The following is a 27,623-nucleotide window of genomic DNA, read 5'->3' on the forward strand; positions in this document are numbered from 1 at the left end:
GCTCTCTTGATTCCTTTTGCAGATGGACCCCATCCAGAAAGCTGTGATCAACCACACCTTCGGAGTCCCCCTCGCCCACCGGAGAAAGCAAATCGCCTCCTGCAGCGTCTGCCAACTGCGGTTCAATTCCGATGTAAGTTTCTGCTCTTTACTTTTGCTTCGTACAATGGAATCGCAAGAGTGAGTGAACCTGATCACTGGTAATGGTAACGTAATGTTTATTTATAAAGGGCCTATACACAAGGCAAGTGTTTCAAAGCGCTCAAGGAGGATGGGAGCATGGGGAAAAAACAACAGTCGTTCAGAGCCCTTGCAATCATGAAACGATAATAGTCTGCACAGGCAGAGTACGTGCATATAATACATTTAACAGTTGAGACAACAGCAAATATGTCTGACGACGATTCTGCAGTTTTTCCAAGTGCAATTGAGGAGTGAGGATAGGAGGAAAAAAACGATCTTCAAGCAAGGTGCATTTGGATCGCGCACATGCACAGTTTCACGGGAAGGGGGACATGGAGGGGGCGACAAGTCCTGGGGCTGAGGTGGGGTCCAAGTGCACCCAGTCGGTGGAGACTGGGCTAAGTGCAGAGAGAGCCACTCTCTTGGGTAATTTCTCAAGTGCAGTGATGGTGTGTCGAGTGAATGGTCCTCTTGAATTATATTTAAGAGGGGCTGACCTGGAACCTGAACCTGTGCTTCCAAAGACAGGCCTCCCGCTAGGGTCACTGGCTTGAGGAAAAGAACCAGCCCTTGCCCAGCCTTTGAAGTGCATGTAAAAGTAACAGGCTGCAGCTGGCATTCACAAGGCAACTCATAAAAACGTACATCTTCAGAAACATAAAAAGCAGACATGGATTCAAAAACATGTGTTTTTAAACAGCATCCTCTTACATTTTAATCAATGCAAAGTTTAATTACTGCATTGCTTTGTAGCTCAGGTGGAGATCAGGTCTGTCTAGAAAGCCGGGCGTTGGACTCTCCTCTGCTTGGGCACAGACTGAACACTTCACTGAGTAGTTGTGTATTTTTAAAGGTAATCTGACATCAGAGTGCATTTTCCCTTAGGTGAATTAAAACAGGGATTCGGGTATAAATATCCTTAATTGCATGTGTTGCTCCTATTTCTTTCATAACATAACATAATAACACAGGTGTATTTGTAGAGCTCATGTCCCCCCCCCCATAGTGCCATCTCGGAAGGATTGCTCAGTGGCAATGTGCTCGCCTTGGAAGCAAGACAACATGAAACACCACAAGTTCGATTCCCGGGTCTGCGCTTAGAAACCTCTGGGTATTAAGCACATTATAAATATCCTATCACATCACATCTTGGTGCTATTGACAGATAAGAGATGTTTCTAGGCGCACCAAATAACACATCATGGTAAAGCTGCGTGCAGTAGCACCTGGAGCATTCCAAGTGCCAGACGGAATTACCAATAAATGATCTCAGACCCAAATAACCGGATAGACTCAAAGAATAGGGCAAAATACTACTTTATTATCAGCTCAAGTAAAGTACTGTAACCTGGTGAACAGACAGATTGCAGCTCCATCACTCTCCACTACATTTTAATTACACAAAGGCTTTATACCTCGATGTACGTCAGCTATGACGCCATCCTACGTGGCAAACAATAAAAACCTATCGATAGAGGGAGTGGTTAAGGGAACATATATCCCTATTCTTCATTTAGGTGTTAGTAACATAATTGCCTGTCCCTTATCTGGTAGGCACACCTTGAACTACCTTTAAATACGTATAATACAGATGAATAGTAGAATTGAGTAGATTGGGTTCTGCAACAGTGTATGGTACATTGCTACATAGGCTCTCATTATTGGTTGGCCTTCTCTCCCAACCTTGGACATTCGGCTTGTTAGCAACACATAAACAAAACAAAACCTATGTGCGGGGAACAGCATCAGACCACTGCCCACTTGGCCAACTAGCATAACGTCTCTTAGCAGTTTGGCCCTGAACCAAGGCTTCTTCTTTTTAGTTGACCTTGCTGACTGTTCTCTTCCTTGGGACTTTTAAAATAGTAGAGGTACATTGTTATCGTCAGCTGGAGATTAATGAATAGGCCTTTTTTTCTAGTCTTGCAGCACGTTTGAAGAGACAACGATTTTGTCCATCCTGACCTTCTATTTAGTGCTATTTGATTCAATTATACTGGGTGCTATTACTCCTATTGGCCTCTGGAGACTTTGTTGCTCCGTTTTGTATATGCGTTCTGACTCTTTGATTGTTCAATACTTGACACTTGTAAATGTTCAATCCTTTACTTGATCTAAGAGAAATACGTTGTGTGTATGCAGCTTTTCCTCTTTGACTCCCCTGGTGCCTTGCAGTTACCTCTTCATGTGGAATCCTTGGTCCAAAGCAGAGCAGATATTCTTTCATCCTTGCACAAAGCTTTTTTCCAGCACTTGTCAGCTCTGTAGCCATGGTCTATCTTCAAGACTTATTATTTATACAGAGTCAACGTCCATCTTTTCATCGTGGCTGTTTTACTCTTGTTATGTTTTCTACTGCAGCAAGCTTCTATATAATCTCATTTACCTTGCCATTCTGCATGTATACATCTACTAATTCTCTTCTCACTTACCTTCTCAATGTATATGATTTCTTCATATTCACATACATGTTTACTTTGTTACTTCAGTTACATCTTCATTCTTTAACTATCCGCATATCACTTTAGTGTGTCCTCTTGTCTTCTCTTTATAACATCACTTTACTCTTGTCTGATTTCACTTATAGCTCTTCTATGTTCAATGGTCTATGCAAATATCCTTCCACTAAGTCAGTGTGAGGGTACATTTGATACGGTTGTCTGAGTGCATAACGTCCCTCATATCTTTGATGTAGTATTGGGATGATATCTGCTATCAGACACAGCGTCTTCCTGGTATTCTTCCAGTATGACGGAGGTGAGGGGGCGGGCACTAGAGATGACGTTTACAACTTCCTCTCTATAGCATGGAAGCTGGAATTAGTATACCTCATCAAATTAGCTACTGGATGACATGCATTCACAGCTGTGTGGGCATTGAGCTTGATGGGTTTAGAAGGTAGGAAAACACTTGTGGGAGTGGAGAAAAATCATCACCTGTGTAGATGGGTAAGCTGTCAGGCTAAATGGCATCAGTGAATAGGGAGATATCAGGTGAAGTGGGAGCTGAGAGCAGTGGTCGAAGTGAGCAGGAACAGTCGTGAGCAGTGTTCCACTACTTTTTATACACAGCGTCTTCCTGCTATTCTTCCACTATGACGGAGGTGAGGGGGCGGGCACTAGAGATGACGTTTACAACTTCCTCTCTATAGCAGGGAAGCTGGAATTAGTATACCTCATCAAATTAGCTACTGGATGACATGCATTCACAGCTGTGTGGACATTGAGCTTGATGGGTTTAGAAGGTATGAAAACACTTGTGGGAGTGGAGGATAACGAGAAATCATCACCTGTGTAGATGGGTAAGCTGTCAGGCTAAATGGCATCAGTGAATAGGGAGATATCAGGTGAAGTGGGAGCTGAGAGCAGTGGTCGAAGTGAGCAGGAACAGTCGTGAGCAGTGTTCCACTACTTTTTTGGTACACTTCTATCACTGACTGGGGGCACTCGGCACCTACTCCAGACCTGGGGAAACAGGCCGGTTACATGAGCAGCTCTGTGGTGTGTTGTTTTTTTTGTTTACCTTGTATGAAACGTTGCAAATCCGATAATGGTGGCACATATCCGCCAATTAACACATATGCTGACAAAAGCTCTGAAAACATATTAGAAGTGATGCCTCTCTTTTTTTTCCTTCTTTTTTTGTGGGGATTTGAGTTTTTGTAAAAAAGCACCTGGCAGGGAGCCCTGCAAAATGAAGTCAAGTGTGTGCTTCAGTCTGAACATAAGGCACTGGTGAGTGTGAGAGATGTACAGATTGTATACCCATTCCATGATTGGCCTCTGTAGAGCACTGGTCTTCAAAGTGGTGGACTTGCTGTGACGAATCAACTTCTTGGGCACCAGTGGTCCAGGGATAAATATCAGGGATAAATATCAACCCCACACCATTAGTACACCAGAAGGGATCCGAACAGAGTGGAATACAAGTGAATTATAAAACCTCTGTGTCCAATCTTTGGTAACGTGAACAGAATGGCAGGCTTATCTCTGCAAGGTCGTGGATCGTTGTTTAGTTGCAACATAGCGGAAAAAGAATTATTACCCAATGATAAAAGGGATTGTCCAGTCAAGGTTGTATAAAAGTATCTACTTTATTATTACTACAACAGACAGTTCTATCACACTGCAAAATACAACACACCCTGTAAAGGAACACAGAGGACAGACACTTTCACGAAGGAAAGGGATGCTCTCTGGATACGGACAGGAGGGTAGTTGCTAAAGTAATTTGCCTTATTGTTCAAGATTATTTGGTTTCAGCACCAAAGGGACAAAGGGTTGTAACTGTCTCTAGGGGCCTTCAGAGAAGGACCAGCAGGGCAGAACCACAATGTACCTGGTGTTGAAGAAGTTCTTGGTGCTCGACAGCATTGAGGCGTTCCCAGAGCACTTTGCATCCCTTGAGACAGAGTAAGTGGCTGAACACAGCTGTGGGTACCAGGCAGCAGGCAGTTCGGCAAGCGAGGCTGGACGGACGTCTGCAGGCTATCCGGCGTGATGGCTCAGGGCCAAGAATCATTGTCTCTGTGCTGGTTGGTGGATCTGGAATGCTGGTCGAGGTGGCTCGGAAGGCTCTTGTGACTGTGGTGTGACAACAGCCAGTGATGCAGCCTGAGGTGGTTCGAGGAATCGACTGTCTCGAAAAATGCCCTTTAAAGATTGACGCTGGAAGTTGCTTGTGTGGCACTCCTCCTAGCTTCTTCACAGAGCTTGTATCATCCTTTCAAGGCAGATGGCCCAAAGTTCAAGAGAGTGATTAGAGTCAACCGCCTTGTCCTTTGTCCAGAGACTCTCTGGCACATCCCACTTAGGAAGCGTGCTGGCAGAACCTAGCTTGGAACGCTGTGTGCTGGCTGGGTACCAGTTCTGGAGCTGCAAGATGGGTCCTCTGAGTATGGTATCTCCCTCTGTTCCCTGGGAGATATTTAGGGGCTGTTACCTAAATTTGTAGAGCGTGCGATTGCCCAGAGGCATCATGGCGCTGGTGAGGAAGCTACAGGCTAATCAATAGAAAATCAGAAAGCTAAAACAAAGTGGTTTTCAGAGCTTTCCTGAAAGCCAAACGGTTGGCGGTAGCTTTGAGTAATAATGCGAGTGTTCCAAAGCTTGGCCGCGCAATGGAAAAGGCTCTGCCGCCAAGTATTTCCCGGTTAAACCTGGGAACCATTAGGAGGTTAGTGGTCGAAGAGCGCAGATTACGTTCCGGAATGTATCGGGAGAATGGACAATACATAATGACTTAAACTTAACTCGCTGCACCACTGGAAGCCAGTGGAGTCGGCGAAGCACCGGTGAAATATGGGCACCATAGGGGGAGCCAGTGGCTAATCTGGCTGCCAGGTTCTGCGTACGTTGGAGCCGTTGGAGCAGGCCCCTCGGTTGAGATAGATACAGGGAGTTACAATAGTCCAACCGTGAAAGGATCAATGTGGCCACCGCGGGAGGACGCATGGCTTCCGGAATCATAGGCAGGAACCTCTTTAAAACCCTGATCTGGTGATGGGCAGACTGACAGACAGCCGTAACCTGATTTGACAAGGAGAGAGAGGCAGAAAGAATAACCCCTAAGTTCTTCACTTTATTAACTGGACTTGCCAATGGGCCCAGCGATGTGTGCCAAAAGGCAGGTCTCCATAGCGAGGAGTTGGGGGGGGCAGCCCACCACCATCACTTCTGTTTTATCGCCGTTGAGCTTGAGCCAGTTTTGGTCCATCCAGGCGCTGATTGCTTTAAGGCAGTCGTGAAGACAAGCTGAGACCATAGTTTGATCCTGAGCAAGCCGGATCAGGATTTGGGTGTCATCAGCGTGGGAATAACAATTAAGTCCATAGGAACGAATAAGACAGACCAGTGCCCAGATATAAATGTTGAACAAAATCGGAGAGAGCGAAGATCCCTGAGGGACACCACAGGGGCAGAAAAGAAGGGAGGCATAGCGAGAGTCTGAGTGCGGTCTGAAAGAAAGGGAGCAAACCAAGCAAGAACAGAGCCAGAGATCCCAATCTGTGCAAGGCGAGATAGAATGATGAGATGGTCCACCGTATCAAACGCAGCAGATAGATCCAGTAGGATCAGGGCCCCCACTCCACCTGCATCAGCCAATCTGGACATATCGTCCTGCACTGAGACAAGCACACTTTCCGTCCCTCTACCTGGCCTTAAACCTGCCTGGGCGTTATTGAAAATCTTAGAAGATTCCAAGAAGGAAGATAGAAGAGGTGTGACCAGCGATTCCAAAAGTTTAGCCAGGAACGGAAGTAGAGAAAGGGGCAAAAATTAGCAGGGATGGTAGGGTCAAGTGAGGGTTTCTTAAGGAGTGGAATAACCATCGCGGATTTCAGTTCCGAGGGGAACAATCCGGATTGGCAGGAATTATTAATAGCCGCAGTGATATCAACTAGGATATCAGGGGCGATTGTCTTCATGATAATGGCAGGAATGGCATCCTCGGGGGAGGAAGATTTCATCTTTAAAATGGCTGCGAGGACTTCTGCCTCAGTAAACAAAGGAAAAGTGGACCAACTAGCAGGGGAATCGGTAGGCGGGTGGTACCAGGAGACAGTGTCGTTGAGGTTTTAGCGATGTTAGATCGAATCATATCGATTTTAGTGGCAAAAAAGGATGCCAGGGCATTGCACAACTTTTGTGATGGCGTAACCATGGATGTCAATGGTTCCAAGGAAGCAAGTGCATGAACAATAGAAAACAAAACTTTTGGCTTAAGAAGAGCATTTTCAATTCTTTGAGCAAAGAACGTTGATTTAGCTAGCTTAACCTTAGCTAGATAAAAAGAAAGACTGAGCTTGAACGATTCTCTAAGTGTCGGATCATAACTGATCCGCCAATTACGTTCAGCTTGTTGAGTTGAAGACGGTCATTTTTGAGCTGGTTGGTGAACCAAGGCTGGGATGGTAGCCTGCAGCCTTGAATCAGTTTCAATGGGGCATAGCAATTGGCAGCGGACACCAATGACTGAGAGAGTGTGGTTAACGATAAGGGTCTCAGGGAAGCACAGTTAGAGGCTATATAAGCACTGAGTGCCTTGGGATCGACAGAATGCCAGGAGCGGAGTAGCATCTTGGGGGGAAGAACTTTACAAAGAGGGCTAGCTAGCCTAAATGAACATGAAGCCAAGTAGTGATCTGACCAGGTTACTGGCTCAATCAGGCCAGGATCAAGCAGGGCATCTTTGGCAAATACCAGGTCAAGGATATATCCGTGCAGGTGGGTGGGGGCTTGAATTAGTTGGCAGAGGTGGAGGTCGGAAAGGCTATCAAAAAATGAATTGAGTTCATCCGATCTAGGTGAATTAAAGTGTAGATTAAGATCACCTAGTATCACAAGATTGGTATGATGCGGGTTTATATCAGCTATAAGATCGACAAAGCCTTTCCCAAAAAGGCCTATAAGGCCTGGGGGACGATAAATGAGCAAGAGGTGAGTAATGGACGAGGGCGAGAGTACACACCGACAGAGGAGGGCTTCCATATTTAATGTATGTAGGCATGGTATCTGGGTAACCGTATATAAATCTTTGATTGGATCTTGCTTCCCTCTTGGAGCTCCTGCCCTTCCTTCACTGGGGGAAGATGTAAGGTAGACTGCACCTTCAGCTCAGGTCTAAATGAGGACTTCATCTTAAGTCATCAGATGATCTGCTAAGTGAGGAGTTCAGCCCTCTTTTAAAGCCAAATGGGCCCCAGTGATTGGTGCAGGCTAAGCCCATCTTAATGAACCAATCCCAGGTCCCCACAAACAATCTTCTGTTATGCATGAGGTCAGGACCAGAGTGCTCTGCTACAGAACAGACAAAGGGGTGACAACATATACCCAAGTCCCAACCATCTCCCTGTCTGTTGTAGAACAAAGTGTTTCTCTGGGTAACTGAGCCCTCTGTGATGCTTGATTGAAGTGCAGGGTTCCCTTGAAATGTGTACTTATCCCCTCTGGAAGGGGTCTGCTCTGCAGGGTCACCTGCGGTAACGGCTGGACCCAGACAGCCCATTCACTGCCTTTCATACAGAGAGATGGGAATTAGCTTCAAGATTACACATTGCATACCAAAGGGGTGTTAGTCCCACCTTGCTGTTGTCTCTTCGGCAACCAAGCCCACTCAGCAGGCTTGCTTCAATTATCTCGTTAGTATGCACTGCCACCAGCCGATTAGACAAAAGAATGCAGATCCATGGAGACTTTGAAATTTAAATTAGGCTACCCATGCTGTTTGAAGGTGTGCCTTCCCCCTCCTTCAGATGCTTTGATGTACCCGGGCTGTCACATTCCAGCTGAATATAACAGGAGAAGACAGCGCCTGTAGGCTGTGTCTTCCCGGAGTACATGTGACTATGCCTTTTGTGCAGGAAGCAGATGAAATGTGCATGGAATGACCTCACACATTTCCCAGAGGTTAGTCTCCCTTCATTCATTTTCATTATTAAAAAATCAAAAAAGCCCAGGCGAGCACACTCTCCCTGTGTGGATTGTCAGATTTCTCACACTTTCCCCCTTAAGAGCGGCCCAAATGATGTCCAGGGGAGGGGCCCAGACTCTTAAAAAAGTGAAAACAATAACTCTTTTTAATAGAAAATATAAGCACATTGTCTACTGCTTATATTTTTGATTAAAAGCCATCACCTTAATCCCTTTTTTAAAGATCCTGGGCCCCCTTGGACATCCTTTGTGCCCCTAGGGGATAATCCCTAGGTGGAAGGGGGAAGAAACCATATTTTTACTCAAGGAGTTGGGGGGGGAGGTTGGTATGAAAAAGTTAAATTCCACTGCTCGGAATGGCGAAAGGAGTGCAATTCAGTGACAAGTGCAGTCATGTATTTTAGTGAAGTATTTCATCTAATGATTTATAATGGACACCTGTCACTGTCAGGGTGATCTGCTCTGGTACTGGTGTGATTTAGTCAAATGTTGTTTTGAAGAGTCAGGGTGGCAGCTCACATGAATACTTCTGCTAGCCATCCGTGTCTCTGAAGCTGTGTAGCAAAGGGAAATCCAGCATAGCCCCACCAGTGACTTATGGGTGTCTGAAAGGGGCAATAACACTGCAGCTTATTAGTGGATGGGTGTTCTGGGTCTGGGCGCTCCATCAAGCAGTCATATTGGCAATGTGTAATTATGTCATTGCACTTCTGTCGCCATCTGATGGTTTCCCAAATCCACACAGCACCATCTGATGGCTCACTGGTAACACAGATCACCATGAGATGGACATGTGAATCATTGGGCCACCATTCAATGGCCTTCTAAAGCTTTGGGCCACCGTCTCATGGCTCTCTCTAGAAAATGGTCACCATGTAATGGCTCTCAGAATCCTGGGATCCCCATGAGATGTCTCTCTGCAGTCTTGGACTGCCATCCGGCAATTCTTTGAAGCTTTTGATCACTTCCCGAAGGCTCCCTGAAACATTTGGACATACATTGCATGCTCTTTAAAATTTTAAGTCAACATTTGATGTCTGTCACCTTGGATCTCGGGCTGAAGACGACCCGACGTTTTGGAACAACATCTGATGGCAATCGGAATGTCTGGGTCACAACCCAAAGGTCCTCTCCTCCACCTAATGGCCCTGCCCACTGGATGAATCTCTGAGGCCAGATTACATACCTAGATACCAAAGTTCATGTAATGAATGCAACATGGGCCACCAATACTGCCCTTCACCCACAGCCGCCTTTAGATTCAATGATGAATACATGGAACTATGAAACCCCTGGGACTCCTCTTCTCCTTCAATGTAGTTTGTTAACATCATGCTCATTGTGTTTCTGCATTACTGCAGGATCTTTAGCAGCAGTGCCAGATGTTCAATCTATGGAGTCTGTAGAGCACAACTTCATATGCCTTGTAGACTCTGCTCTCACTGTGTTGGCTGGTCAAGGAAGGGTGGATGGATGGATGGATGGATGGATGGATGATGCGTGGTGGGTGATGGAGAGATGGAGAGATGGATGAATGGTGGGTTATGGATAGATGCATATGTGGTGAGTGATGGATAGATGTTGAACGCTAGATTTATGGATGGTTAGATGGGTGGATGATGGATAGATGGAGAGATTGACAGATGATGGAGTTATGGCTGGCTGGATGGATGGTGATGGAAAGATGAATAGATGAGTATGGTGGAAGATGGATAGATTTATGGATGGATGATAGATGGAGAGCTAGACAGATGGGTGGACATTAGGCTTGGTGGACAGCGATGGATAGTAGAAAATATGAATAGATAGATAGAAAGATAGATAGATAGATAGATAGGTAGATAGATAGATAGATAGATAGATAGATAGATAGATAGATAGATAGATAGATAGATAGATAGATAGATAGATAGATAGATGGTGGATGATGGATAGATTGTAAATGATGGATTTATGGATGGATGGATGTACGGACAGATGGACGGTCGGATTGATGGATGGATAGACAGTGATGGCTACAAGAATAGATGGAGGGTAGATGATGGATAGATTTATGGATGGTGGGTTGTGGATAGATGGATGAATGAATGGATGGGTGGATGGATATTAGGTGGATGATGGATAGATGGAGAGACAGACGCATGAACACTGTGTATGTGCTCACATGTGCTCTTTAATGTGTACGTAGAAAAGACATTATTTGAGTGAGATAGTGTGTATGTAATTGACAGTGTGAGTGAGATAGAGTGTGAGTAGGAGAGTTTGCCTGTGAACTAAGTGTATTCACGATTCTTTTCCATCTACCAAGTTCCTTTGCCCCAGAGGTCCAATGTCTAAGGATATTGGTGTTTCTAACTTCTGTTCAGCCGCATTATTTGGAAATCCCAGAAGCCTCTTTGTCACTAAGACATCTAGCTTCCCGTCCAAGGCATCCTTTCAACAAACTAAGGCATTCCTGACTATTTGTGTGTTCACTTACTTGAGTTACCGGTTTGACAAAAGAATCAGATTACAGGGGTTTGAGCTGCACGCATGAAGTCCCCAGTGGGACATCCCTAGCGACGATGACGTCATCAAATGTTTGTCACTAATAATATGCTGTTTCTGGGATCCAATATACTTCAATTTCCTTCTATCAAATGGATATTGCAGTAACAAGCATGTTTCCTTATTTCAGGTGTTACAGATATTTACTCTTTTAATCCAGTTATTTAAGGAATTATAACCATCGCTTGGCGGAGTCGAGTAGCGTGCTATTAGCATTCACCGTCTTGCCTGTTTCCACTAAGCCGTGAAAGTCTCTCACGGCGGCTTACTTTCTCGTGCAGCCAATTTTCTCCGCACCGGCAAGCTTGTCATGATAATCAGCTTTTTTGTCCCAGCCATCAATCACCGCTGATTGCGGCGGGTGCAAGTTCTCTTGCGCTGATCAGCTCATCAGTGCTCATCATGCTACACCTGGAGACGGGTGATGATGAGCCCTGGGAAGGGAGGGGGGCCGCCTTGCTAGACTCTTCTGCGGCACTGCAGGTCTGAGGTGCATCTTCCAGAGATGGCAGGAGGTGAGGTGGTCTCCCTTAACTGGGCTCATCTCAGAGTGAGGTAGATTGAAAGCGGGATAAGGTAGCCATCTCAAGACTGCTCAGAGGCCATGGCCTGGGTGTCTGCCAGACTAGTTGACTGATTAAGGAGGTGCGAGAAATGCAGTGCACACATTAACACTGAACAGCGGTAGAATATTTCAAGGGGTATATTTGTGTTTTTTTTATTATATGCATTAGGTCTTCATTACTGGGGCCTTCTTCACTCTTGTTGACCAAATAAATATTTTAAACTAGATCTTCAGTTCTTTTTTTATGACATCCATTTTGCTCTTCCCATCCTAAGAGGGTTACCCTCATCTTTGCAGTGCAATAAAATATATTTTTTTGAAACAAGTTGGCAAATTGTAACCTAGCATCTCTACTGTATCTGTTTGGAAGCATTGAATCACGCTGTGTGAGTCTCTCTAAGTGACAGGCTTGTGGCCGATACTTAGGGAGACTAACAGGGAAGCCAAGATGTGATCGATGGAAATGCTTGAGTCAACATGTCTGAAAAGGATTCAGTGGAAGTCAAGGTTAAAACCAGCCAGCCTCTCTTTTCAGAATCACTGTTCTTAGGTACTTAAGGTACAGGTCCTGATGAAACCAAATACATTTGAAACCTGTCTGGGGTTACTTGTTTTCTCGTCTCGAAGGGACATGAGCTTAGACTGGACTGTTCCTTGTGTGATGTTAGGCCAAGATGAATTTGCATCTGTCGGTCTGCTCATCAGTATATTTGTGAAAGAAAAGAATGGTTTGGTAGCTGAAGACAACCTTGAATTTCTAGGGGTTTGGGGGGTGCAGGCCTTAAAGAGAGGATTGGCTTCAAGGTGCCTTGCAAGCCTTCTTTATTTTTTTAATTTATTTTTTTAATTTTAATTGTAACAATTAGTTTATATATAAACTTCAATTACAATAAAACAGTTCCAACTTTCACACAAACACAAGAGGACAAACAGAAGAACAAGGACATTCTTGACATCAACAGGCAATGAATGTGGGAAAACATTTCCAACCTAAGATAGTTCATCTCTCAGATTACTTTCCAAAAACTCATATACTGCACATGTGAGAGGAACATTGTTTCCAGACAAATTCCAATACCACCATTTGTCCATGTCTTCATCTACCGGAGGAAAGGGTCCAAGGAGGTGATTTCTTGACTGCATTAATTTAAGACATTCTGTGATCAGATGTTTCACTGATTCAACTGATTTTTCGCAGAACCTACAGAGATTATTATCGATGTTGGTGAATCTTCGCCTCCATTGGATCTCCTTAGTTTTGTATGCATTTAAACGCAGTCTCATGAATTGGTTACAATGTTTTCTAGAAGGAAATTTTAGAAGATATCTGGGCAGACGATCTAAACAGTTAGTCAGAGGCCCCAAATCAATCGACGATGACAACAGATTTCTTTGTTCTAAGTTTTGTATCCAGTTCCATTTTCTTAGTTTCTGTTTAGCAATTTCGGGTGTTGCTATTAGTGTTTCCCACTTAATATCTGCATATTCAAGGATCATTTTTAATTTGGTGCACCAATTTTGCAGAATACCACGATATTGCATTTGGACTGCCGTTGAAAAAATTTGGTATACCAGAGCTTGATCCTTTAGCGACATCTTCCGTAACATAGGCAATGATTTCCAGACAACTATGTTATACATACATTCAATTCCCACTATTCAATTCCCGATTCCATTCGTACCTTAAGGATATCATTGAGACGCCTTTTGATACCTTCAGGATACGTCTCCAAAACAAATCTTCAAGGGTTGTCCACAGATGATAATCTAGATTCCAGCCGGCCTCTGCTCCAAATGTAATCGACGGGATCACTTTTTGAATATAAAAAGTTAATACAGGTTTTAAGGTGAACTTCCCATATTCAGCATGAAGCTTTGCCCCTTGCAGCGAAAAAGTCACCATCCGGTGTTTGAAGTCAAACATTCAGTCATGTTCTCTGATCGAGGTGTTGAATAAGATGTCTAAATATCTCACAGTTGGAACCTGTTGAATCTGTACTTCTGCAAGTTTCCATTTGAAATGTTTAGTTATCCTTTTTGAAGTGTTTCCAATCGACATAATCTTTGTCTTCTCCCCATTGATTTGCAGAGAGTTGTCACTTAGATACTTTTCTAGGGTCAATAGGAGTCTCTGAAGGCCAATTGGTGTTGAGTCCATTAAGACAATATCATCCGCGTATATTGTCCAGCTGATACTGTGGCTGTTGATCTTTGGAGGAAAACATTGTGTCTGAGTGAACGCTTCAGAAACATCCGATATGAATAGTTTAAAAAGAAGGGCGGCCAGGGTGCATCCCTGTTTAACTCCCTTGTTGGTGCTTATTTCTTCAGTGAGATCACCTGCTTCGTTAAGTTGCACTGTGATCGAAGTTTCTTTATGAAGGGCCATTATTCGCTACAATAGCTCAAGCGGACATGACCAGATCTTCAATTTTTCCCACAATTTTGATCGGTCGAGTGAGTCAAACGCTTGTTTCATGTCTATGAATGTGATAAACAGATTTTTGCCTTGTTGTAAGGCTTCGAGTTTCAGCAGATTCAATATAGTCAAGTTTACCTCTGTTCCGACACCCTTTGTGAAACCTGTCTGACGTATATCAAAGTGACCTGTGGAGATAGCCCACTTTGACAACTTCTGCTGTAAAAAAGATGCAATAATCTTACCCACAATGTCCAAAAGGGCAATTGGACGGTAGTTCGCCGGATCGTCACGGCTGCCTTTTTTGAAAATAGGAACTATGATGGCAGAGTTCCAGGATGCAGGGATCGACTTTGCGGTAGCTATCACTCGAAACAGATGTGCAATGAAAGTTGCCCAATGCTCATTTTCTGCTTTTAAAATGATGTTGGTAAGGCCATCAGGTCCAGCCGCTCGAGAGTTTTTTAAGTGTTTAATTGCTGTTAATATGTCCTCTCCCGATTCAATAACGTTCCAGGAATGGATGGCTATGGGCGTTTCGTTTCTCTTCTGATTTGCATTAGTTCCAAAGACCTTGGCAAAGTGTTGTTCCCAACTGGCCTAGAAATACCATGATGGATTTTTGCTCTCTGGAATATAGCTTTATTATTTATGATATTCCATAGTTCTTTTGTCTGATGACAGATGATAAACTTTAGAATATGCTCACCTCTCTCTTGGTCTCTCATGGTTGTAAAACATTTCAATCAATTACGATACTTCGCCTTTAGCTGTTTGATTTGCATTGATTTATTTGCGTCTGGGCCTTTTTTTAATTTTCTCATGTCACGTTGTAATCGTTTTTTTTTTTGGGACACCAATGGGCTAAATTTGTATTTCTTTATATATGTGCAGCTGTTTGGATGGTTGAAGTTTGTTTGAAAGTCTGCCAAGAGAGCAGTATAATTTAATTTGTCGGTTGGCGTCACATCTTCTGAGGACATCATTTCATTTAATATCTTCATTTGATTGTTATTTATTTTTAGTCGTTGCCTCTTTGATTTATTTCAACTGGCTGAGTGAATCAGTCGTCATTGGTTGACGAATGAGCCTTTAAAGTTAGTTCAAGCAAATTATGGTCGCTAAGTGTTGATTTCAGGATCTTCAGCTGTACAATCTCATTTAACATGGTATTTGATACCCAGAAGTAATGGATGATTTGTTTACTGCCATCACGTTGCCATGTATAGTTTGGAGGACAGTCTCCTTTTGTTTGACCGTTCAACATGTGACAGTTCCTGGCATTCAATGCCGACTGAAATTGATACCCTCTACAGGTGGTGGGTGCTTGATACTTATGTTTTATCAAAATCTGGTGGTCATCGAACCACAAGAAATTTAAATCACCACACACAATCACTTGAAGCTCAGACAGCAGTTCCATGCTATCATCGATCAGTTTTGTTATCGCTTGTATGAAGTGGCGTGAAGAGATCATCGCTGTGTTCCAGTAAGTATTAATCAAAAGTAGATACTTAAGTGTTGCACTAGGACCACATTTGTTTTGCAGACTTGTTCCCTGCACAAATAAATTTGGAGAAAAAGAGTGCATAATCTCCCATCCGGAGGCATTGTTTATCATAGTCAATAGCCTAGAGAACGGTCGACCAAACTGATTTTTCCTAGCTGGATTCAAAACAGTAGAATACCCATCTTTAGAGGGCACCTCTCGCAGCCATGTCTCCTGGAGACATGCTGTAAGGTTGTTTCCAATGAGACTTCAAAATTCTGGAACAGATGCCGGAAACCTCTGGTGTTCCATGATAGAATCACATTCGCATCTTCCTTTATAGTTTGCAATAGCTAAGCTCTGTTGGAAACATTTTGTGAAACAGATTTTGGGGAAGCTTTTTGATTACCAACTGTTCCATCCTTTATATTAAATTGTTTCCTTAGAGCTTCGCGTCTCTGTTTGTGAGTTTGCTCTCAGTCAGATGGCACTAACGTTGCACATTCTTCTCTCGGTTGTTTGGCTTCTAATGTTAAATCAAAACCATACGACAGCAGTTCGTCTTTTGCTGCAAGTAATGAATGTTCAACTGCCTGAGAGTTTATGTGCAAATAGACCATGTCCAGAGAGTCCTCAGTGATGTATTCTACAATGGCTATATCATTGGAAGTTATCGTTCTTAGAGACGGAAAATTATGTAGCAGCCGCATCACATTTTTGCGATTTAAATTAACTTCATTTGCGTCTGAGAAGATATTCTCAAGTCTAATTCTCCAGAGTTTGTGTTCCGGTGCCGATTTCGAGGGCATGATTTCTTTTGAATTTGTTAGCTTTTACTTTTTCCATTGAGCTGCCGTCATTTTAGGATTAAGCTTTGTTGAGATCCGTTTTGTTTGTTGAGCTCTGTCCTCAACCATCATCTGTTTGTGGCTTTGTGAGCCCTCGGGTGAGGGATGAAGGTTTGCACTCATTGCGGGCTTATTTGGATCAGCAACTTTGGCTTTTTGTGCTTGATGAATTTTTCTCGGGCCTTGAGTAGTCTTTATGATGGGACTAGAGCTTTCGTCTACCTGAACTGGTTGCTTCAGTTCATCTGATTCAACTAAGTATGTGGAAAGATCGCATAAATCAGCAACACTTTGGTCAGTCATATTTGGGCCAGAGTCAGATTCAATTCTTTGTCTTTTATTTGGATTAGGAATTTCCACCACATTTGCTTTTGGAACTTCTTTCAATGTTGTATTTCGTTTATTCTTCTCTTGATCAGAGTGTGTTTATTAAGAGGAGTTTTTGTAGACCTTTCACATAATTTGGATGGAGCCGTGGAGACAATCAGTTTTGCAGCCCCAGTAAAAATACTAAAGGTGTTGACGTTTCCTTTGGGAAGAGGTACAGTAGCCTCATTTTGTCTTTCTCCACGCTGACCACCGGTGAAATGGTGTTTCGTAGTGGATCATCCGATCCAGGTTGAGCTTTGCTTGAATGATTGTGATCAGACTGATCTTCTATATTAGCTACAACTAATGGATCGAATGTCACAGTGACTGCGTTGTGCGCCTCAGCGGTTTGATGTATATCAAGACTCTTTTCCGGGGCAGTAGTGCACGAAGTGGTGTTGTTATTTCCATGTGGACTTTCCTTTTTCTTTGTAGTTACATTTGTTCTTTCGGGCAGATGAGGAAACCTCTCATTTGATGGACCATCAATGTCCGCCATACTCAGGGGTATGGAGTGCAGACACCACTTCATTATTTCCAAAATAACCTACATTTGGTCATTTTTATCTGTGTGGTCTCTCATTGTAAGGTCTCCAAGCCAATTTTGCCATTGAAAGGAGATGTCGGCTTCGCGTTCTACTCTAGTCAATAAATGGGTGTTATTTTCTTCCAATGACGATACTTTATTTATTGAATTATGCATCAGGGCATTTTGGTCTTTTACCATCTCATTCAATGTTTCGTAAAGTTTAATGAATGGGATCAAGGCTAATGATGTGGCCGCTAGAACATTGTTATGAATCTGTATCCCAGCAGCCACCGATAAACTCTCTTTATTATGAGTATCTGACTCGGACTCATGGATTGACGGTTCATCCTGTTTACTTGAACGCCATTCATTTCTTGAAGATTGTTGAGCTGCTTTGGAAGTACAGTGGTTTCGCAGATTTTCAGACTGCTCCTTTGAGGAGCTCGAGTATGAGTTTCTTGTTGAGATAGTGCCCATGTTTTGTATACTCTGTACGTCGTTTTGGTGTGGTGTGCTCGCCCAGGATTTAAGTGTGTCGTTCTTTGGGTATTGAGAGGACTTTACTCCTTTCTCATTGTTGTAAGACACATTTTCTTTTGCGATTGACGTGCTTTGCGGGGCCATAGAAAAACTATGAATTAGTTTACTTTTTACAGCTTGATAGTCAGCTGTCAACCGCTCCGTCAGCCGCGCTTCTCGTCCTGCCAGGTCCATTCCCAGGTTTTTTTATGATTATTTGTTGAGAGGGAGGGCAGGTAAGGTTGGGGTACCGGCTGTTCCAATAGACATACTGCGACCCTGCTTGGCACATCTGACTAACTTTCAGAGACCGAAATCTCGGCAGCAAGTCTTCTGACTGATGAGTCTTGTTTGTTTTCATTGATTTCATTGATTATTTCATTGATTATTGGTGGAACAAAGGAAAAGTTTGTCTGATTTCCTGACCCATTTGGTAGTTTTAAAACCAAGAGTTTTGTTTCAGTAACGTCAAATGGGGATAGAAAAGACGCAGTGTCAATTTCTACCATCACCGTTGACTCTTGTAACTGGGGTCCATTAATCACAGTTGTGACTGTGAGTGAATCTGCTTGGGGTAACAATGTGTTCAATTTTGCCGCATTTGAAGTGTCATTGCATACGTTGGAAAGTTTGTTGAAATGGGCGTTTTGAGTCAAGGGAACAGATATCACAGCTTGTTCAACTACTTCAATTTGAGCGCCGCATGCATCACCCGGCGTCTGGTTTGCAATGTCTAAGACAGTAGGTGTGTCAGCTCCTTCATTTTGGTTTCACACATTGTTTACATCTGCGCTTTCAGGCCTTATGTGTGGCTCATTAGTCAGTGATTGTTGAAGCAACTTCTGTGCCTGCACCTCATCCGCCAACACATCGGCAGAATGTACATGACTAACATGTGCTTTAAATCTTTCGCCGCTGCAGACGCCACTCGCAACGGGTAGTGGGGGACCGACAGGGAGACTGAATGGGCCAGGAAAGGGGAGGATAAAGAGCCGGGACGGGCTAGGTTGGGGGAGAGAGGAGGGGGGAGAAAGGGGTGGAAGAGTAACCACAGGGAAGGGAGGGAGGGACAGGGAAGTAGTGATAGGGATGCTCGCAACTTGTGTTGCGGCTTCAGTTGAAAAAGAACGCTCGCCATGGTTCCGCGCATTTAAAGTTGTTTGCCGTGTCTGTGGGCGTAGGTCAGTTACCATGTTTTACTCTTACCGGCAGCCAGAAGTAAGCAGTTCCTCAGTAACTTCAGTGGCTTCAGTGGCTTCAGTGGCGAATGCGGACTGGAGGCAGACTGGACTCTGCACCGGACTCTGCGCCGCGCTCCGTGCACTGGAGAGGTTTTGAAGGCAAACCCAATAGTAATAGAAAGAGGACTGATCACGTAGTGCAGCTCCTCAAGACAAACTGCTCACAACACAAGCTGGGGGCAGACTGGACTCTGCACCGGACTCCGCGCCTTGCTCCGCGCCACGCTCTGCACGCTGAGAGGTTTTTGAAGGCAAACCCAATAGTAATAGAAAGAGGATTGATCACGTAGTGCAGCTCCTCAAGACAAACCACTCAAAACACAAGCTGGAGGCAGACTGGACTCTGCACCGGACTCCGCGCACCGCGTACTGGAGAGGTTTTTGAAGGCAACCCCAATAGTAATAGAAAGAGGACTGATCACGTAGTGCAGCTCCTCAAGACAAAACGCTCACAACACAAGCTGGAGGCAGACTGGACACTGCACCGGACTCCGCGCCGCGCTCCGCGCCGCACTCTGCACGCTGGAGAGGCTTTTGAAGGCAAACCCAATAGTAATAGAAAGAGGACTGATCACGTAGTGCAGCTCCTCAAGACAAATTTCTCACAACACAAGCTGGAGGCAGACTGGATTCTGCACCAGACAAGCCTTCTTTATGCATGAAGGGATGGATCGGTTGGCTGGAGTCCATTCGCCTTAAAGCTTTGTAGGGGAAGTCATGATGCTGGGTTTCCTGTATCTTATTGATAACATCCCTAAGGACGGGGGATTGACTCTGATGACACCGGTTTTGTGTTTCCAGGTTTGCTGAAATGACTAGAATAAAGCACAGACTGGTTTCCAAGGACGCTAAATTCCCTCTTGTGTTAGATAGACACTGATCCATACAAACCTGTAATGCATTTGCTCAGCAATACAGATGATGCAGTACAGATTGAATTACAACACATGTATGATGTGTGAGTTGCAACAAGGAAAGGATTCCACCTGTTATATATCTAAGCTACACTTGAGGAAATAATTGCCTGGTCCCCTTTTGTGTTAATGGGTAGCTTAAAGAAGTGAATGGCTCGGGGTTTCTCGAATGCATGAGTTTACATGCCTGGTAGGAAGGAAAGGCTGCCATGTCACAGCAATATTCCAGAAGCGTTGTGGTTGTTTGGCCGAAACGAAAGACTGGTTTCTCCATTCATCTAAGAAATATCAGACCTAGCTGCAGTATTGGACTGGTGTGAGGCATATATGTTCTTCAAAGATTGGTAGCCTCTGTTGACGTGACAGGATGTCTGGGACTCTAAAAAGTCTGGTAGGCCTTCCAGACTCCAGGCTTTCTGTCTATTAAAGCATGATTGCCAGCAAAAGGCACAGGCTCCAGATTATGATATGATATGATATGGCATTTGTAACTCGCCTATACACAAGCGTTTCAAGTGTTTCAAGGCGCGACGAGGCAGGGAGGGGGAAACGGGGGAAGACAGACAATGATCCTACTAGGCCAGGTGTCATTCAGATCGCGCAAGTGCAGGGGAAGGGGGAAGGGACAAAGCGCAAGGGGAGGGGAAGGGGCAAGTGCAGTACAAGGTAAGTATATATAATAAAATGAATAGGGCCAGCTGGTGGCAAGTGCAAGGTAAGTGCAGACAAGTGCTGGGAACGGGGGCTGTAGGGATACAGAGACAGTCCCGCAGAGCAGGGGTTTCCAGCGAGGCAGTGCAAGTGCAGAGTGGCTGGGCCCAGGACCGAGGTCGGTGAGAGTGGCCCAGTTGCAGATTCGGTGCAGATTCAGCGAAGAATTAGCAGGGGAGAGGGAGAGAGAAAGCAGAAGCAAAGAGGAAGGTTTTGAGGTGCTTCCGGAACCGTAGATGGTTCTCCTCAAGTTTCAGGGAGGCAGGAAGGCTGTTCCAGAGGGAGGCCCCTGCCGCGGAGAGAGATCTACCCCCAGCTCGTTGCTTCGAGAAGCGGCTGACCCAGAGGGAGTTGGAGACGGATGAGCGAAGGGCTCGGGAAGGAAGATATTTAGGAAGAGAGAGTTGAAGGTATTTAGGCCCCAGGCCCCAGAAGGCCTTGTGGACAATGCAGAGGGTTTTGAACTTTATCCTCACAGCCACTGGGAGCCAGTGTAGAGACTTCAGTCCTGGAGAGATACGGTCCCTGGGCTTAAGGCCAAGGACAAGTCTCGCAGTTCTGTTCTGGATGAGTTGCAGAGGGCGGAGAGTGGAGGCAGGCAGATTAAGATAGAGGCTGTTACAGTAGTCCAGCTTTGAGAGAACCAGGGCTCGTGAGACAGTGAGCTTCTGGGGGAAGGAGAGGAAGGGAAGAATACCTCTGAGGAGGTGCAGTTGGTAGTGTGACTTCTTAGAGACGTCAGATATATGAGGAGAGAAGGAGAGTGTAGAGTCGAAGATAACCCCGAGGTTTTTTGCAGGTAGGTGCAGGAAGAGGGCCAACAGAGGCCGGCCAGAGAGCTGCAGGGAAGGAGGGAGTGTGTCTGGCGATGAGTAGAATCTCAGTCTTACTGGCATTAAGGCAGAGGTCATTGGCAGCACACCATTCCTGGATAGCCGACAGACAGTCAGAGATGAGGGAAGGAGAGGAGGAGGCCGAGGGTAGCCTGAAAATGAGCTGGGTATCGTCCGCAGAGCACTGAAAGTTGGGGCAGAGAGCGGCGATGCGGTGGGCAAGGAGTGCCAGGTACTGGTTGAACAGCCAGGGGGAGAGATTTGATCCCTGGGGGACACCACAGGTGGAGAAAAAGATGTCAGAGAGGAAGGACCCCAGTTGGACCTGGGAGGGTCGATTGGAGAGGAAAGAGGTCAGCCACGCCAGAGCCTGACCAGTGATACCCAGGTTATCACGGAGACGGTTGAGCAGGATGGCATGGTTGACAGTGTCAAAGGCAGAAGAGAAATCGAGTAGAATGAGAACACACAGAGTGTTGGAGTCAAGGTTCAAGAGTAGGTCCTCACGGATGTTCAGGAGAGCAGTTTCCGTGCTTCTGGCAGCTCTGAAGCCAGATTGATGGTCATGAAGACTGCCAACAGATTCAGCATGGAGGTTAAGCTGGGAGATGGCCAGTTTCTCCAGGAGCTTGCCCAGGAAGGGAGTGATGGAGATTGGGCGATAGTTAGCCGGGCAGGAGGGGTCAGAAGAGGGTTTCTTAAGAAGAGGGTGCACAAGGGAGTGCTTAAGGGGGGATGGGAAGACTCCAGAGGCGAAGGAGCAGTTGCAAAAGTCAGCCAGGGCAGGAGCCAGGGCATCGATGTGGTCCTTGATAGTTTTGGAGGAACAGGGGTGAACCTGTTTGGATGAGACTTTCATAGATCGGACTTGTCTGGAAACCTCATCAACAGAGAAAAGGGGAAAGGCAGAGAAGGAGGGAGGAGGGGTGGCTGTAGAAGGGCCAGAGGAAGAGCCAGGAAGAGAGGGAGGGAGGTGATAAGAGGAGAGTGAGGACAGGATGTCCTGAGTTTTAGAGATGAAGTGAGAGGCAAGTGCAGTGCAGAGGGCCTGGGAGGGGACAGGAGAGGTAGAGACTGCAGCAGGGTTGGCAAGCTCCTTGCAGATTTTAAAGAGTTTGGCCGAGTTGTTAGATGCCGCAGAGATGCGGGCTTGGATAAGGGCTCTCTTCTTGGAGAGAACGGAGAGACGGTATTGCCTTTGGAGCAGGCGGCAGGCCAGTTTGTCAGAGGATGAACATGAAGCACGCCATTTCCTCTCTGCCACCCTGCACTTGCGTTTAAGGGTAACGAGCTCCGAGTCATACCAGGAGTTACATTTGGCTTTAGGCTTCAGGCGGATTCTCATGACAGGGGCAAGGATATCAAGAGTATCAGATATAGCAGAGTGGAGCATGGAGAGGGCACTGTCAGGATGGGAGTCAGCAGAATGGGGAGGGGGGGGTGCGAAGGTGGCAGCGAAAGCCTCAACTGACACGCTATTCATGGGTCAGATGACCGAGAAGGTGGGTGGCAGTGGTGAGGGTGGCTTTGTCAGTGGTAGGAGGGTGATGTGGGAGGATAGGAGAAAGTGATCACTCCAGGAGAGAGGAATGGAGAGAGGGACGGAGAGGGGAAGGTCAGAAGAGATCAGAGCATCAAGAGTGTGCCCTGCAGAATGAGTAGGCCCAGACGGGAGAATAGAGAGTGAGAGCGAGTCGCAGAGTTCACGAAAGAGTCCCGTGGGGGGACAGGAGACATCCAAGTGGATGTTGAAGTCACCAAGAAAGAGGAGTTGAGTGGTTGAGGACAGGAGTGAGGAGGAGAGGTCAGCCCACTCGGAGAGGAAGGAGGAGATTTGACCAGGTGGCCGATAGATAGTAGCCACGGTAAGGGAATGGCTAGGAGAGAGAGAGAGATGGCAGACAAGGCATTCGAAAGAGGAGTATGACTGCGTAGGAGTGACAGTGGCAGGAATCCACTCAGGGAAGATAAGGGCTACACCCCCCCATGCACGGTTGGGCCTGGGCATGGAGAGGATCTTGTAGCCGTCAGATAAGAGTGTGTCAAAGCTGGTGACAGAGCTGGCCGTGAACCATGTCTCAGTGAGACCGAGGATGTCAAAGTCCAGTTCCTCAAGAAGGTGACAGATATCAGAAGAATGCTTGATTGCAGAGCGAGAGTTAAGAGTGGCAATGTGGAGAAGGTTGCCAGATTCAAACACATGTGTGAAGTGACTTATCTGCAAGTTCAAGCGCGCTGAGTACACTGCAGCTGCCCAACTGCATGACTGACAGGGTGACTCTGAATTACCCAAACATGAGTAACATGTCCGGCAATGTGTAGAGGAAGAAAGACTGAGCTGGCAGTGGCATCATATCTCCTCTGCATGTGCCATGAGATGAACAAATGGTCGCATTATATGCTATTATATAAACTAGTATATATACTAGTATATATCCCATGCACTTGCACATTCTCAATGTCACTTGGCCTAGTAAGATCGTTGTTTTTTTCTCCCCTGTTCCCCTCCCTTGCCTTGTCGTGCTCTGAAACACTCATGTATGAGTGCGATAGAAATAAAATAAAAATATCAATATCAATAGTATTCATGAATTCACTCCATGGAGATGCGTGAATGTCTGCTGAAGGCGCATTTGTCATGTAAGATCACGTATTTCCCGGTGACGGTACAATATCATTCCTTAATGAAAGGACTAGGGTTAGGGGATCCTGGATTCCTTGGAGTTGTGCAGCAACATTCATGATTGGGAAATTGACCTTCAGGGCTACTTGATTCCTTGCATTTATATAGTAGAATGACTATAAGGAAGAATGTTTTGGTAGCTTGGCTTATTTGCATTTACCTGTTGACCAATAGCATGCATTGCTCTGTTGGCCAATGTGTCGTTGGCTGACAAGGCCCCTGTATCTCAGTATTCCGGCATGCTTGAGACGAACGATTCTTTGGTAGTGGAAAGAAGGAGAAATTGTCTGCAAAGGACCCTAACTCCCCGGCAATGGTGTTGTAGCCTGAAATGTCTGATAAGCTCCCGGCATTTTCCATATTCCTGGAATAGCATGAATTGTCTGGTAAGGAAAGTGAATTCCCTGGATATAAAAAAAAAGGGGGGAAGGCGAGGCGTGCATTCCAGTTCCTAGTCAATTATACCTGATGCAAGAAGTAACTGGGTTAAATCCCAAAAATGAACAAGTATTAACAGGGTTAAATCCCAATAATGAACAAGTATTAACATGGTTGAATCCCATATGCTGCAGTTCAGTTGCTCTGTTGTTCTTCGCCTCCAAGAGCTGGATATGTACGTGATATCAATTGTCTGATGTTTTACAGATGAAATATCATTCCAACATGGCCACCATGCCCCACTCATCACATCCTGTACTGTGAATATAGGGCATGATGGACAGCCAGTGCTACTCTTACGATGTTTGCTAAACGTATTCAAGAGAGTTCTAACAGCGGGTACAACTAGTCTTCCGCGAAACACAATGTGAAATCACTGTTGGTTGACAGAACCTGGCCAGTCATACTAGAAATCTGACTCTGTAACAATATATAATTGTATATCTATTCATTTTTTTTTTTAAAAGCACGCACACAGCCCCGGGGCATTGAGGCACTGTTACAGGAATATGCCTTAGTTGCGTATTTATAACACGCTTACAACCCAGAGGTTTTCTAAGCGCAGACCCCAGGATCGAACCTGTGTTGCTTCGTGTCGTCTTATTTCCAAGGCAAGCACGTCTCTGCTGAGCTATCTTGCCACTGCCCTATTTGCAATTGCAAAGCCCTCCATATAACTGATCTTGCTATTGCAAATATTTGATGGTGATAGGTGTATTGACGTCAAGAGGATGAAATGCTGTCTCCTTTCAAATTTTTGGACACAGCCGCTTTTTACAAATCTCAACAGCAAGCGTTTAACACACTGAGCTATCTGCTCAGACCGTTACACGTAACAAAGTACAGTCACATAGATGTGATCGATGTTCAGTGCCCCGAAGTCCCATTTGGCATAGACGGTTCTTTGAGGCTATCTCATGACGCTTTGCGGGGCATGGAATGATATCACACATGAGGGTGTGTGATGTCAAAACAAAAGTTCTTCAACTAGGTAGAAATACAAGGGCTGGCTTAATCAGGATGGACAGTGAAGATAATGTGTTAACCTGTTCTCTTAAATCAAAGTAACATTTAATATTACAAAACATTTGACCAGTATCGTTACATGTGCCTCTTACATAATTCGACTGCTTTAGCTCAATATTGATGTATTTCGAATAAAAGTCTGTGTGGTGGGTTGTGCAGAGGGAGAGTGGGGGAATAAGATACCCCCAGATTACAGTATTAGTACTCTCCTTTGTGTGATATGATTGCCCTTGTGATCAACCTTAGGTCTGGCTGGAGAGATATTTAACCCAGTGACAGACCTAATGCATTTCTATGGGAATAACACGTAGTTTCTTCCCTTATGCTGTGGAAAGATTACACAGACCCGTTGAAGGCTTTCTGAATGGTCTCTGTGAAAACGTGAAATGGTTGTCACAGTGTATCCTATTGTGCCATTTTCTATTGGTGGTTCATTAAAGAGAGTGTGTTGATTGGTGGCTTACTGAGAGTGCATTAGCAAAAGATGAACCTCCTTGTCCAATTTTGGTAACATGGTTGGTACGGTAGGCTTAGCTCTGAAAGGTTGTGGATTGTTGGTTAGTTACAACACAGTGAAAATACAATTATTACCCAAAGGTTTTATCCAAAATATCTACTTTATTCAAATTACAACAGACAGTTCTAGCAACAATACAAAATATGACTCACCCTGTAAAGGAATGCAGAGGACAGACAGTTTCAAGAAGGAAAAGAGATGAACTCTAGATGCTGACAGGAGGGTCACGCGGTTAATAACCACAGCAGTTTAAGGTTACTTAGCTTCAGCACAAATGGAACAATGAGTCTTAATATAACCCAAGCGGCCTCCCGGGAAGGACCAGGGGGAAAGCACCACAATGCACCTTGTGTTGTTAGTGTTCTTGCTGTTTGACAGTGTCAAGTCGGCTTCATGGCACTTTGCAAGCTTATGTCACAGAGTTCAAGATGGGAGTAAGCTGCGGGTATCAGGTGGCAAGACGGTTCGGTGAGTGAAACTGGATGAACAGTTGTGGGTTGGCCTACACAGCAGCTCGGGGTCAGGTCTCGTCTCAGTGCTGATCGTTGGTTCTGAAGCACTGTTCGAGATGTCTCGGATGTATTTAAGTGACTGCAGCTTGACAAAGCTCATTGGTGCATTCGGCTGCAGCTCCAGGCACTCGACTGGATTGAAAAAAAATGACCTTTAAGGCAGACGTCGGTAGATGCTCATCAAGGCACTTCTCCTAGTTTCTTCTCCTAGCCATCCTTTAAGGCAGATGGCCCACAGCTGTGGAGTGTATTGCAGGTAGCAGCCTGGTTTTTGGTTATAGGTTCAGAGACCCTCTGGCACTTCTTATGTAGGATGTTTGCTGCAGAACCTAGCATGGCATGCTGTGTGCTATCTGAGTATCAGTTACAGAGCGCCTTGCAGGTCCTCTGAGTTCTTTATCTCCCTCTTTTCCCTTAAAGATGTTTAGGGGAGCAATCTTGCTTCCCTCTTTCAAATCCTTGTCTTCTTTCACTGGTGGAAGTTTTACGGCAGACAGTACCTTCAGCCCGGGTCCAAAGTTAAGTCCTTCATTGTTGCTTCTGGTGAAATCTTCAGATGTTCTGCCAAAAGAAGGGCGATGCCCTCTTTAAAAGCCAAGTGGGCCACATTGATTGGTGTAGGTTAAGCCTACCTTAATGAGCCAATCCTGGGGACGCTACTAACAATCTCTGTATATGTGAGGTCATAAACAGAGCACTTTGCAACAGCAAACGTAAAGGTGTGAAAAATGAATCAAGGTGTTCCCCAGAACTAAAATGGCAGAATACTTCTCTCAATAGAAAAAGCTCTGGCCACACTCCCTTGTGATACTAAGTCCCCCCATCTTCCTGTCTGTTGTTGATCAAAG

General features: G+C 45.1%; 1 protein-coding gene across 3 annotated transcripts in view; it reads left to right on the plus strand.

The window, feature by feature from the left end:
• The window catches only part of ZNF385D (zinc finger protein 385D), a 694,135-nt gene that overhangs the window by 376,336 nt on the left and 290,176 nt on the right, over positions 1 to 27,623 (plus strand). For all 3 annotated transcript variants that reach the window (XM_069648866.1, XM_069648865.1, XM_069648868.1), the window contains one exon: positions 23 to 133. In XM_069648866.1, coding sequence (XP_069504967.1) covers positions 23 to 133 — 111 coding nt within the window. The remainder of the gene's footprint in view (positions 1 to 22; positions 134 to 27,623) is intronic.

This window comes from Ambystoma mexicanum, chromosome 2q (assembly GCF_040938575.1).
Source record: "Ambystoma mexicanum isolate Mex_15411 chromosome 2q, UKY_AmexF1_1, whole genome shotgun sequence".
Lineage (NCBI taxonomy): Eukaryota > Metazoa > Chordata > Amphibia > Caudata > Ambystomatidae > Ambystoma > Ambystoma mexicanum.